General features: G+C 43.3%; 2 protein-coding genes across 2 annotated transcripts in view; one reads left to right on the forward strand and one right to left on the reverse strand.

Moving 5' to 3' along the window:
- LOC134435219 (cytochrome P450 7B1) overlaps positions 1 to 8,371 on the forward strand; it is a 16,884-nt gene extending 8,513 nt beyond the window's left edge. The window contains exons 4-7 of the mRNA XM_063184089.1: positions 1,586 to 1,907; positions 4,007 to 4,213; positions 4,507 to 4,685; positions 5,360 to 8,371. Of these exons, the coding sequence (XP_063040159.1) occupies positions 1,586 to 1,907; positions 4,007 to 4,213; positions 4,507 to 4,685; positions 5,360 to 5,851 (1,200 nt within the window). The 3' untranslated portion in view covers positions 5,852 to 8,371. The remainder of the gene's footprint in view (positions 1 to 1,585; positions 1,908 to 4,006; positions 4,214 to 4,506; positions 4,686 to 5,359) is intronic.
- A 289-nt stretch (positions 8,372 to 8,660) lies between these two features.
- Positions 8,661 to 15,000, reverse strand: part of LOC134435226 (uncharacterized) — an 8,625-nt gene continuing 2,285 nt past the window's right edge. The window contains exons 3-4 of the mRNA XM_063184102.1: positions 14,451 to 14,583; positions 8,661 to 9,715 (exon numbers count right to left, since the gene is read on the reverse strand). Coding sequence (XP_063040172.1) covers positions 9,346 to 9,715; positions 14,451 to 14,583 — 503 coding nt within the window. The 3' untranslated portion in view covers positions 8,661 to 9,345. The remainder of the gene's footprint in view (positions 9,716 to 14,450; positions 14,584 to 15,000) is intronic.

Below are 15,000 nucleotides of genomic sequence, written 5' to 3' on the forward strand. Positions count from 1 at the left end.
AGGCATGTACTAAGCAATATCAGACAGTTGTTAAGCATGTATTCGCAAATGTCTTGTTCATGCCCAATTAGGGATGTATTACTAATATAACCTTAGTAAGGACCAGTAAGCCTATATTTCTATTTATTATTAGTAAGTAGTAAGTGGCAGAATATAATGTGTATAAGCTCCTGACACACTGTGTGAACAAACTCTGGACAGTGTGAAAATAGATGTGGAATAAGGGTCCCTATGTGATGCATTGCTCAGCCCAGATGGCTTAAGGCCCCCTCACTACCAAAGTCCCTGTCATTTCCTATTATATAATATATATATATAATATTATATAATTCAATCTAATGTAGCTAAGACATCTATTTTCTTTTATATGCATGATCATAAGAAAGGAGCCATTATATACCAAAGATTGAACGTACACTTGTCAATAACGGTGGGTTGGTGATATGTAATTTTTTTCATGTACCACTGAGTTTTAATTGTAAAAACCCCAAAATAAATACAGAACATGAGAGTAATAGTTTTGAAGTGAAACTAAACTATTCTTTTGTGATAATTAAGTTAATGTTTGAGAATATTAGCTTCAAGAAGTGCAGTGCATGATGGGTACGCAATCTAGGCCTACAGGCAACCTACCCGGCTCTGAGCCTATCTACGTCCTTAGCCCCTCCCCTCACTCGTGCAATTTAGCTGTTATCCAAACAATTTGCCATGTACGTATAACAGAAATATTATCATTGCTGCATTGGCCATTCTGCATTTCCAAGGACCCATCATGCACTGCACTTCTTGGAGCTAAATTTCTCAAACATCAACTTATCACAAAGGAGTAGCTTAGTTTCGCTTCCAAACCATTACTCATCTTTATATTCTGCACTTATTGTAGGGTTTTTACTATTAAAACCAATTGGTGTATAAAAAAATGACATCTCACCACCCCACCGTCATTAAGAAGTTTACGTCCAATCCTTGCTATATAGTGCTTCCTGTTACCCTTTCATATGCTGCCACATACCTTAGACTGATGCAGGATCATATAAGCTGTACACTTTGCTTCCCAAGGGGGGGCTGCTGGGTAGAGTTGGGGCCCAAGGTAGTGTGGGCCCCAGGTAGTGCGGGGGCCGTAAGCCATCTGGGCTGAGCAATACCTCACTTTAGAATAGGGACCCTTATTCCACATCTGTTTTCACACTGTTCAGGGTTTGTTCACACAGTGTACCAGGAGCTTATACACATTGTGTTCTGGCCCTTACTGCTTACTCATAAATAGAAATCTAGATCTACTAGGGCCTTACTAAGGTAATATTGGTAATAAATCCCTTATTGTGCATGAACAAGACATTTGTGAATACATGTCTAACAACTGTCTGATTTTGCTTAGTACATGCCTTACAAGTTACTTACATAGGTATTAGTATTGTATGTATTAGTGCTAATAGATGTGTCCCTAAAATAAAGTGTTACCAATAATTCTGTATGATAAAACACCAAAAGGGGCTACTTTCATACATGGAATATACGTATGTATTTTATAAAAAATAATTTGTATAAGTTCTTAACCATTTTTTTTTCGTATGGGTTTGAACAGAGGGAGATGGGGTTGTACGCACTCTGCGAGAGCCTGATGTTCCACGCTTCCATCCTGACACTGTACGGCAAGCACGATCGCACGCACTCGCCCGCCGTGCTGGAGGAGCTACGGGGGAAGTTCTCCAAGTTCGACGCCAGTTTCCCGCTGCTGGTGGGCGGGGTGCCCATCTGGCTGCTGGTCCGGACCAATGCACTGCGGGGGGAGCTGATCAAGCACTTCGACCCCCGCAGCATGCAGCAGTGGAGCAGCCCGTCGGAGTTCATCACCACCAGGGCACAGCTGCTGGACGAGTACCGGCTCACGGACATGGAGAAAGGAGGTACAGTGCACACGTGATGCGCACACAATCAGTGCTCAACCAGTGCTCTCCCCCATCCTCCTCCATGACTGAGGTACCCTGAGCATGGTACCGTCCCACCGCACTGCTCCCCATGGGGCGCCACTGAGGGCTGCCCCCTTGCACGGGTGACGCATAAATGCAATTTCGTTGTGTGCAGTGTGCAGTGTTCACTTGTGTGCTGTGGAGTGCTGTGTCACAATGACAATGGGAGTTGGAGTTTCCCAATGGGCTTTCACTTTCACTTTCACACACACAAATATAAAGGTCCTAGCGAATACACACGCACATGGGTGAAAAACTTTTTTTGTTGGCTCAGATGTCAGGTGGAGAAATGCCATTTAATGGCCATAACTTAATTCGTAATTGGTGGTTGATACTGTATGCTGCAATGAATATGCTTCTTAGATAGTCCGCTAAAAACAAATTAAAACTAGAAATGCACTCAGAGAGTGCAGACCTCCACCAAGGAAGCTGTTTGATAGAACATTTGACTGTTACACCCTGTTTTTACTTTAAGTCTTTCTGGCTTCTTTTTGCTGAGTTAGAAACTGGAATGTCAAAATTCACCCTGTGAATTTGCGGTCACTAGGGGCGTCTAGATTTCTAGGCTAACAATGGTGAAGAATCTTTTTAAAAATCCTGATTTCGGTTCGTGATACGGATCACCACCAGAATTTAATCACTTGTTCCTTGGGTCATTTCAAACAACTCCATTAAGTTTCATGCAAATCCGGTGATAGGTTTTTGAGTTATCCTGCTGATAGATAGACAGACAGACAAACAAACAGACAGACAAACCAACGCGACCGAAAACATAACCTCTAAAAAAGCCACACAATAGTGGCACTGGATGTCGTTGTGCCGCCCTGGTGTGTGCTTCGGCTGAAATGTCACACACACACACACACACACACACACACACACACATACACACACACGAACACACACAGTGTTGCTTTTCCAAGGTCATGGATGGGGTGACTGCGTAGATGTGTTACACAGTATCATGAAATGTGCCTGAAATAGGGACATGGAAATGGAGACAGAATGACTGTGACAGAGGAAAAAAAAGGACCTTGACCTGAGCCTGTTGTATCACATGTGTTCCACTGTCCTTAAAAACTTAAAGGAATACACTGAATATTGATGAGCACCCGCACATAGACACCTGAGAACCCAGCTCAAGTAAGCACACAATCACACACACACACGCTGCACAAGTACATGCACGCACACACACACACACACACACACACACACACACACACACACACACACACACACACACACACACACACACACACACACACACACACACACACAGGCGCATGCGATTGAGTTTCACTGCGTCTGTTGATATCGATTGATGTCTACGGTACGTGAGCAAGATCTCACTGTCATTGCGTTTCATGTTTCTTCGGCAACACACAAGTTGAACACAAATCCTCGCAAGGTGATGAGGAGGCACCTGTTTGATCTACGTAGCATTAGCATGATCATCATCGATTTTCAAAAATCTTTTTGAGACTTCGCCTGGCCAAGAACATAACAATTAACATTTCCCAAACAGCTTGACCCACCTCCCTTAGTTTGCTTGGTTGTTTGCTTCACTAGTTGAGTCACAAGGAGGTCACGGCCTGGCTAACGTAGCATATGACATGGCCGTTGTGTGAGGTGTAGTGGGACAGATGGGGATGGAGAGGTCTAGTGGGATGCATTGCAAACTTTGTTAGAGCTGTGGGGGACAATGTATCTAAACAGACGCCAGTGAACTTTTAGTCAACTCCAAAGGTGTTGTGTGGAGGCGGTATGAAGCCCCTTGCAACAAGCATCAATGGAATAAAGCAGCTGCAGGAATTGCAGGGTCTGTCTGTAAACGCTTTGATCCCACGAGTGTTTGGGACCATCTGACACGGTTTGTGTCTTTGTAACATCACATCACTACATTTGGCCAAGTCGGGCGATATCTAACCATCATGCAACATTTTCAGGCCAGAATGCATTGCTGATGTTGTTTTGTAGAGGTTGTGGAATGTCGATCGTACATATTCACTTGTTGTCTTCCTCTCCCTCCTTAGCCCATCACTTCGCTATCCTCTGGGCCTCGGTTGGCAACACCGTCCCAGCTGCATTCTGGGTAATGTACCACCTGCTGGCCCACCCAGAGGCCTTTGCGGCAGTGAAGTCGGAGATCCAAGAAGTCCTTGGCATCAAGGGGGAGGGGCTGTCCCTTAATGATGACCTCACACTGCGTCCTGAAGACCTGGACCGCATGATATTTTTAGGTACAAATGCTCTATGACACCAGTCGTCTGTAATAAGAACTATAAGTGTTTTCTATATTAGGATGGTTTGCACATGTAGGATTTACTGGTGCACACTAAACTTGCAGGTTTCTCTCTTTGTTTTCCTTCCCTTTGCTTTCCACCACTTTATGCAATTGTGCACTCTAGACCTACACAAATAAAATCATTCTCTCTCTCTCTCTCTTGCTCTCTCTCTCTCTCTCTCTCTCTCTCTCTCTCTCTCTCTCTCTCTCTCTCCATATGTGTGTGTGTGCGTGCATGCATGTGTTCAGAAAGTGCAGTGAATGAGAGTCTGCGTCTCTCGTCGGCTTCCATGAATGTGCGTGTGTCTCAGGAGGACTTTGAGATGCGTCTGGATTCCCAGAGGTCTGTGTGCTTACGGAAAGATGACATCATTGCCATGTACCCCCAGAGTATGCACATGGACCCCGACATCTATCCACAACCAGAGGTGTGTGTGTGTGTGTTTGTGTGTGTGTGTGTGTGTGTGTGTGTGGTGCGTGTGTGTGTGTGTGTGTGCACATGCATGTATGTGGTTGGGTATTCACTTTGTAAGTGTATGTGTAAGCGTACCTTTTTTTCTTAACACACCCCCTTACCTGTGCCCAAAATAAGCCGCACATCCCCATCCCAAACGTCTACACGTGTATATGCACTAAAAACTGATTTAAGTGATTAATTACAATGACTATTGCTTGAGACTTAAATCAATACCTTAATCACTTTACATGGGGACCAAAACATGTTTTAATTTGGTTTTGATTTGGCCTAATTATAATGTTCACAGGCAGAATTTTGGTCGCATCCTCAACAAAAAAAAATTCTGTGCACCCCCTGAAATCATCCCAGGTTAAGAACCACTGCTGTAATGTATAGGATAGTCATAGTGTATTTATTTACAGGCACCATCCATGGTATTTCTGCTAACTTGAAAGTGTGTGTGTGTGTGTGTGTGTGTGTGTGTGTGTGTGTGTGTGTGTGTGTGTGTGTGTGTGTGTGTGTGTGTGTGTGTGTGTGTGTGTGTGTGTGTGTGTGTGTGTGTGTGCGTGCACGTGCACGTGCACGTGCATTTGTCTGTCTGTCTGTCTGTCTGTCTGCCTGTGTGTGTGTGTGTGTGTTTATCAGGTTTACAAGTTCGACCGGTTTGTGTCCGATGTGTCAGAGAGCGAACAGGGTTCTTCAAGGTGGCGCCGGCGAACAGAGTTCTTCAAGAGGGGTCAGAGGTTACACTACTTCCTCATGCCGTTCGGCTCGGGTGGGAGCAAGTGCCCCGGACGATTCTTCGCCATCAGAGAACTCAAGCAGCTGGTGTGTGTGCTTCTGCTCTACTGTCGCCTGGAGCTCACACACTTACACACACACACTCCACCCAAGCTGGACACTGGCCGCGCAGGCCTGGGCATTCTGCCCCCCAAAACAGACATCGACGTCCAGTACGGGCCATACTGTGCAGGGGCGGGTGAGGAAGGCAGAAAGGGACAGAAAGAGTGCAGACAGCAAAACGTGAGCGAAAAGAAAGAGCTAGAGCTAGAGGAAGAGCAGAATGAAAAGAATGAAGGAGTGACGGAAAGGAATGAAGGTATGAAAGAAAGGTTCGTGACCCATCCAGAGGAGTGATCCAGCAGGCTGGTTCCAGTATTTGGCTAACAGCCAGTTGCTTCATCTAAGGCAGGCTTAATAACCACTGTGAACACATAGCTGATACTGTGCTCAGGCTTATGCTCTGAGAGTGCCTTTGTCTTCTTCTTATCTACAAGAAATTTCCAGAGTCTTGACCATTTCCTCACATACTGTGCAGCACTTACGGCACGTCCTCTGATGACGGACATGATTATCTTGAGGATTCAGGCCGGACCTGAGTGAGAGCAGCTTAAACTAACCTGAATCTAACCAGGGTACAGTACGTCTGAGCAGGGTAGGCCTACCTGACTAGTGTCTGTGTCAGTGGTTCTTAACCTGGGGTGTGGGCAGCCCTCAGGGTACCCCAGAGATTGCAGCGGGTCCATGGAATTTTGCGCAAAGGTTGTGACCACAATTCTGCTTGCCAACATTTTAATTAGGCCGACAAATTAAAACATGATTTGGATTTGGTCCTCATGGAAAGACATTACGATATTGATTACATGTAATATCCCGAGGAAGAATCGTTGTAACTAATCTCTCAAATCATTTATAGAGCGTATACGTGTAGCAGTTTGGGCTTGGCGGTGCACGGCTTGTCTTGATCACAGGTAAGGGGGGGCTTTCAGAAAAAAAGGTTAAGAAGCACTGTGCTGTGTAATACTGTACAATGTGGCGCCCCATTTGCAAACACACTGTAGCATTACAAGCCCATAGGCACTGAATCCACATTGGCACTGAGTCAGTATTAGCATCAGTATTTGGTTCGTATTAGCATTTGATTTGCATTAGCACTGAGTCCACAATAATATTGAGTCAGTCCACCCTGAAATGATGCAATATGTTCGTCTATGAAGTATTAGATGTTCATCTGAAGCAGGGCGGGCATTTTTGCAGCCCCTTCGAAATTGTGGGCCAGTCTCTTAGCCTGATAAACCACACTAAATAGCGATTAGTCCCCCATGCAGCCACATTATTACACAGAGGTTGACCCCGCCTCCGAGCCTCGGCGTGCTTGATGGCCCCGGATGGCCCATCGAATTCGACGGGCCAGGGAAAGCGGCCCTTAGCCCCACAACCTGGCCCGGCGGCCATCTTTAGCACCTAGCCCCCTTTTGATGAGATCACCGTCAGCCCCCTTTTGTCCGGGCCAGCCCGGGGCTGGCCCTGCAATGAGACCAAGGCTATTGTGTAATTTAGTCTGGCCCCGATGAACGACACATCGAGAGATTGTTGATGGAAACAACCCGTTGTTTTTCAAATTGTGCCTATTGACCAGTGCTTTGTCGTCACTCCCTCAAAACCCTGTCCGCTTTGCATCCAAAGATTCAAAACAAATCAAAACAAGTCTCCTGCGTTGTGATTAGTCTGCCACATTCAGGGCATTACAATGTCCGAGGCTAGACCCACTCGCAGGCACAAATAATTTTGGCCGCTGGCGGGTGGGGCTAGTTTACTAGGCTACCAGTCTCTAAGAAAATACAACAAACCCAACAGCATGGTCCCCTGAGCACTCACTGCTGGCCTACTGGGTAATTCCAGATAACCAGAGAGAGTAGAGAGAGAGAGGTTCCATTGGCCCATTGTTTCCGGGTTCTATTATTGCAAGGGGGAGGGGGGTGAAATCCCCCTTTAGGCAGACCTAGGCAGACCTAAGGACTGTTCTATTCAATGCTAGGAGTATTATGACACATCCCTTTAGGCAGACCGGAACCTGGTCACATTAGGTGCCCATAGCAACCTATTACAATGGCATATCTCTATACTTAAAGAATATCTGAGATGACCAGTCCAGGCCTGATCTGAAATGATTATAGGCCCATCCACCACGTGATTTCAAGTCAAGGACTCACTGTAGCATTCCATACTAACTCTATGTCTCTCTGATTTAAGTCAAACTCATACGTCACACTGTTAACAAAATCAACACTGTTCAAAACATAAATAACTGGATTTTATTAAGGGTGGGGGACCACTACAATTAACTTTGAGCCTGTCTATACCACTGTCCAACACAATCAATGAATGGATGTAATTTTAACCATGGACCAAATAAGACACGAGACAAAGGTTAAAGAGCGAAACTGATCTGAATAAGCTGTAAATTGATTTTACTGTATACTGACTGTTTGCACTACTATGTATACTAATTTTGAACACTGACTGGGCTTTTTATCATCAAAACACACGCACACGCATGCACACACACACACAAACACACACACACACACACACACACACACACACACACACACACACACACACACACACACACACACACACACACACACACACACACACACACACACACACACACACACACAAACACACACACACACACAATTAAGACAGTTGTTGTGCCTTGTATATATCTTTTTGACGTCGACACATTTCCATATAAATTTCCCACTAAAACAGTGTCCTGAATATTTTCATATGACCCAAATACTTTGTAAATATCTCTGTTCATTATGATGGTCATGCTATTGACATGCTATTAAATTACTTATCTGTGCATTTATAGTGTTTAACCTTTTTCATTAAATGTTTATTCTTGAACTTTTCCTAATATATTTGAAAGCATTTCTGCTGAAAAGCTTACTGCAACTTTATGCAAAGAGGTACATACACAGAGCTGTGCCCTGATAGTCAGTGGACTATATCACCACCATGTGGCAGCTTTTGCACATGACAGTAAATAGATGTCAGAATTGATAGATTGAATATATATTCCTAATATGTTTTCCTTGTTACAGTAGGGTATTTATATACAGCATTTACATGTATTATTCCACCCGCAACAGAATTGATTATAAATTATATAATTAACTCCAGATATGGGCATTAAACTCAGTAATTAAAGACACAAAACAACTATGTACAGCCTGTTACCCCTTTCCCATCTCTGCTATTCCCACCCCACGCCATTTTCAGAGTAGCATGCAGTACCATGTCCCTCTTTCACTCTAAATCCGTATTCACCATCTTTTCTCCATTTCTTTTACTTTTCCATTTGCTATTGCACTATACTGTGTGTGGTGACAATAGCATGACAATAAAAAACACCTGCAGGAGGAGAGAAGTGCTGCACACTCTCGAGTTAAATAAACAACTTTTTTAATGTGACAACGTTTCGGCCTGTCGGCCTTCCTCAGGTCATGTGATATCCTCAGGTCAACAGGCCGAAATGTTGTGACATTAAAAACTTGTTTATTTAAGTCGAGAGTGTGCGACACTTCTCTCCTCCTGCAAGTGTTTTACTGGTTGCCAGCACCTCTGTTTCTGGTGTGCGTTTTGCACCTCCACTCAATAAAAGACACCCCCACAGCCCATAGTCTCCTCACCACTTACTATACAGTGCATTCAGCAGTGTTAATTCAACACTTAGACAATACTCTAGGACCAAATAGAAGATGTCAAATCCACTTTCTAAGTGTTGAATTAAAACGGTAAGCTTTACTGTGGTGTACCAGCCATGTCTCCCCTCCTCCCTACGGCTGAGGCCGCCTCTGTGGGTTCCTCATCCTCAGAGGCCTGGGTGCGGAGACTTGGGCCCTGGGTGCGGAGACTTGGGCCCTGGGTGCGGAGACTTGGGCCTTGGGTGCGGAGACTTGGGCCCTGGCCGGGGCGTCCCTCAGGGGGATGCGGGCCCCCGGGGGCCTCCTGAGGGGCCATTTGGGGTCAGCCCACGACTGGGCCGGCAGCCTGGGCCTGGGCTTGAGCTTGGGGAACTTCCCTGCCTGCAGGTCGTCCACGAAGGCCTCCACCCGGTCAAACTTGGCCCCCAAGGCCCCCAGGTTCTCCTTCAGGGTGTTGAACTGCTGATAGAGGTCACCAAGGGCGTCCGACAGAGGCTTGATTCTGGAGGAGAGAGAGAGATGAGAGAGAGACAGGGAGAGAGAGAGGAAGAGAGAGAGAGAGAGAGCATGTTTCTGTTACCTATTAAATGTAGAATATTTGAATGTTGGCTCACATTCCGTTCAGTTAGCTCATACTTATCCGTAAATGATCAGTCAATATGCTCTGTAGAAGTTCAAGTGGCACAGATACAGTGAATGCTTTGTAGTAGTATTGTGTAATGTGTAGTAGTACTCAAAATAAGAGAGACTGACAGGGAGAGAGAGAAAGAGGGCAAGCGAAAGAGTGAGAGAGAGAGAAATAAAGATACACACACACACACACACACACACACACACACACACACACACACACACACACACACACACACACACACACACACACACACACACACACACACACACACACACACAGCCGCACACTGTTTTAGACATCCAGCATTACAAGCACCCCCTAAAGCCCTATCAACGTCACTGAGAGAGGACTCATGTTTTACACACACTCCAGCATACACACATGCAACATCTCTCTCTCTCTCTCTCTCTCTCTCTCTCTCTCTCTCTCTCTCTCTCTCTCTCTCTCTCTCTCTCTCTCTCTCTCTCTCTCTCTCTCTCTCTCTCTGTGCCTGTCTCTCTCTGCGTGTTAATATAAGGAGAGTTACATAATTTGCACATGTGGCCTGGGACCAGAGACAACAGAAAAGCTGCCCAGCCCATGTCAAGGTCTCATTTTCCTCTGCCTGCTTCACACACTCAACTCTTGAATTCCATTTCACACACGCTTCACTCACATCTTATCCCATGTTAAAACTATTGCTACACAATCACCCATGACCTCTGAATAGCAGACCCAGATGTGTGTAGCGCGCATATGCCAGGAAGCGAGGAAGAAAAATACGGCGTAAGATGTTCTCAGATGCTTTGCTGCAGTCAATTACTCATGCAGTCATTTTGAAACACTCCACAGAAAGTGAAAGTAGCGTGTGTGTATGTTTGCTCTTTCACAGTCTGAAATTATCACCAAAAAAGATACAGACGCTCCCATATGAATTATGTCATTAGATTGTAATAGCATTAGATCAGGGGTTCCCAACCTTTTCCAACTTGGGGCCCACTTAAAATGTTCACAAATATCTGGGGCCCAATTATGACCCAATGAACAATAAAACTTACATAAAGAGTCAAAATTAATCAATAAAACTGTAACAAATTAACAACAACACATACAGAAATGTGATTTGATTTTTACAAAAAATGATTTCAAGACCCACTTGGAATACCTTCAGGGCCCACTAGTGGGCCCCAGCCCACAGTTTGTGAATCACTGCATTAGATTATTACAGAAGCATGGATGTTTTAAGGTAGAGTAAGCCTTGTGTACTTTTTCAGTAGTTTACTTACAGAATGTATGCTGCCCATTCACAATCACAAATATTATCGTTTTCATCTTTTTCTTTTCCACCACCATTCATTTCGAAGTATTAACTATGACTTAGAAAATGACACTTTCATATAAAAATCGGTGGATCTTCTCCTTGGCCCATTTGTAATTTACAGCAATACATCTCAGACCAGTAAATATTTGCACTAAGTAAATATACATTAAAAGATCGAAGCACTAAATAAACATATGAAAATATCAAATTGTTGCCATGCTTACTCTGGCCACAAACCTACATACTCACTTATCCTATTTCTTTAGAAGTGTCCCTTGAAAGTAGAGACTATAAATGCCATGTGGCTGTGGTCAAGTCTATTGGTAGTCATTGATATTGATATTTTCCTCATGGAAAATAAAAACTAAATACAAAACTACACTGCTTACTGGCACACTATGGCACATCTCAACTGAAAAACGCACACACTAATCTGTTTCCACCAGAAGATGGAATGAATTCTACAAAACGCATTCATCCTGAAGGAATGCAATGCCATCACACAAACACTGTAACCACATGTCAGTGAAGAGAACGTCTCTCTTTTTTGTGCACAGACAATAAAACAGTTGAGTCGTGTCATGCATTAAATTGATTCAGGGTGCACATTTGTTTTTCGAGAACAAAACAATCTCTTTGTGAACCAAATAATTATATCAGGATCAAGCTTATATTTACCAGACGCTTATCCCAAGCCAAGCACAAAAAAAGCATTTTGGGAAAACACATTTTTCTGTAGGCCTATGCATGATGCACAAGTGTTGATGGGCACAATAAGCTATATAACATATTTTGCCCAAATGTAAGAAGGTCATTTAGGAGTCATGGACCATCTTTCTTCAAAATTCCAAACTTTCCTTTGTGCAACAGTTTTTCCATGAAATTGCTAACAAGGACAGGCAGACAATCATGTTAAAATGCTTCCCCTTCGTATGTTATAAATCTGCTGTTACCAGAATGGCAATGACCAAGTACGTAGTAATGTATTACTAAATATGCTGTGCAATGTTGTTGTAGTGGGGCACCTGGGAAGTCTTTTCAACGACCACTGTGCCACTGTCAAATAAATGTTAATATGAGGGCCTGGTGGATATATTTTTAATCTGATGTCGGATTGCAAAGGTCTTGGATACACTTCTGCAGACTTACACTTAACTTTTCTCCATTTACATATTTTGATCCCATTTACACGGCATGTTTATTTTTTTAAAAATCACCATTGTCATAGGTGTGTTACAGATGTCTCCACAAAATGGTTTAAACAAATATCCATTTTAGGGCGTTAACCCCTGCTTACTTGTAAACAAAAGGCCCAAATGCTTTTCGTAGCCCACTATTGCACGCTGTTCCACCATGATCTCCAGAATTCCATGCTCCTGGACACGGATGTTAAGGACACGGAATCCGTGTCCAGGAGCACGGATTTTGCCAAAATTCCGTGCTCCTGGACACAGAATTGTTTTCCGTGATGGACACACAGAAGTGCTCTCTCTATACTCCCACAGCTCTATGTTTCCACAGTCTTATGTTTTCTCAGGATTTTTCTAATTTCAAACATTTTTTTCTAAAAAAAAACATGTCTCACTGACAGGTTAGGGTTAGGGATTGTTTTGGTTTGGGCACAGCTAGAATTCTTTCATGTATTGTATGAATTTGATAGCCTATCAACCAACTGGAAAAGGTATTTCTCAAAAATATGTCTTTAATGACAGGTTAAGGTTAGGGAATGTTTTGGTCAGGGCACAACTTAAATTGCTACAGCATTATTTTGTTTAGCATTTGGTATGTATTAATATCCCCGAAGCGCGGAGCGTCGGGGATGTAATGGTTTTGCGTGCGCCGCTGGCGCCGCCTCGGCCGCCGCTGCCGCGTAAGGTCTTTCGTGTTAACGCGATAACTTTTGAACGGATGTTTGGATTTGTCCCAGATTTTTTGGGTGAATGCTCTAGGGCAGGTTCATGAACTGATTCGAGTTTGGAAGTCAACACTTTCAAGATGGCTGAATTCAAGATGGCCGAATTTTTGTTTGGCCCATAACTTCTGACTGGGTGGATGGATTTCTCCCAGATTTGGTGTGTTAATGCTCTAGGGTAGGTTCATGAACTTATTCGAGTTTGGAGGCTAACACTTTCAAGATGGCTGAATTCAAGATGGCCGAATTTTTGTTTGGCTCATAACTTCTGACCAGTCGGATGGATTTGTCCCAGATTTGGTGTGTTAATGCTCTAGGGTAGGTTCATGAACTGATTTGAGTTTGGAGGTCAACAGTTTCAAAATGGCGGAATTTTTATTTGGCCCATAACTTCTGACTGGGTGGATTGATTTGCCCGATACTACCTTATTTTAACAGTTCACCATTTCAGTGAATCTACCATATTAGGTACAGTGTAACAATATTTAATACCATGTAATACTAGTGTAATACCAGTGTAACAATATGCAATACCAGGTACAGTGTAATAACCAGTGTACAATATTTAATACCATGTAATACTAGTGTAATACCAGTGTAACAATATGCAATACCATGTAATACCACTTACACAAAAATACATTATGTAGTACAAAATTGGTACATGGTGTTACACTGGTATTACATGGTATTAGATATTGTTACAATGTTTATTACACTGTACCTAATGTGGTATATTCACTGTAATAGTAAACCATTAAAACAGTGTTACCATTTGCCCCATTTTTTGCTTCATTTTCACAATAGTCATTTGGTTTTAAGCCTATGCACGTCATTGGTCTATGTATAGATATTAAATATATTTCTTTAATATTTTGTATTTATCATATACGTTTATGAAAAGGTGGACGGGAGTGGTAGGAATGATGGGGGACTGGAAGCGTTGCGTTTCGGGGATATACCTTAAGCAGTCGAAGGCGACTGCACAGGCAGTCTAGCTTCTAATGATAGAGTTACACAGTGCTGTGGGAATATAGAAAGCACTTCCGTGTGCCCATCACGGAAAACAATTCCGTGTCCAGGAGCACGGAATTTTGGCAAAATCCGTGCTCCTGGACACGGATTTCGTGTCCTTAACATCCGTGTCCAGGAGCACGGAATTTTGGAGATCAGGCTGGTTCCACCAGTGGAACGCTGCAATAGCTCTTGAAAAGTCTTACCTAACACAGGGCCTTAGTAATACATTACATATAGTAATGCAATACACTTGTTGGTCATTGCCATTCTTGTACCAGTAACTTTACAACAGGGGTCTTAAAGGTTTTAAAAGTATGCATTAAAAGTATGCATGAACAAATGTGTCTATAATACGTGTAATGAGGCCAACATACCTGCCGTATTCTGGCAACACTGCAGAGTGGTCGTTGACTAGCATGTCTTTCACCTGAGTCATGATGGCAAACTTCCAGTTGTCCAGCACCTGGGTCATGTTGGAGCAGGCCTTGGTGTTGGACTGGTCTGGGACTGACAAGGAATGATGACAGGGGAGCAACAACAAATCAGTATGCATTAACCCCTTAAGACAAAGCATTATAAATTACCTGTTACCAGTATGGTAATGATCAAGGCGTAATGTATTACTAAAGGCCCCGTGCACTGTCATAGTTGTGTAGTCCTATAGTAGTTAACTTTCAATGTCTATTGAAAGCCTATTATATAAGCTCGCCTATTATATAAGCTCAAAATAGCAATCTTAATCTAACATTTAAGACTCTAATATCCTAGCAATGTTGTCATGATGTAGTTTTTCCATAAATAGTCAGATCACTGGCAATCCCATACGCACCAAAAAGGCTATGAGTTTTCATTACCCAAAATTCACGTTCAGATTCACTTTCAATCAGCCTTCAATCAGTTGACTTTTAATCAACCTCATATATA

This window comes from Engraulis encrasicolus, chromosome 2, assembly GCF_034702125.1.
Source record: "Engraulis encrasicolus isolate BLACKSEA-1 chromosome 2, IST_EnEncr_1.0, whole genome shotgun sequence".
Lineage (NCBI taxonomy): Eukaryota > Metazoa > Chordata > Actinopteri > Clupeiformes > Engraulidae > Engraulis > Engraulis encrasicolus.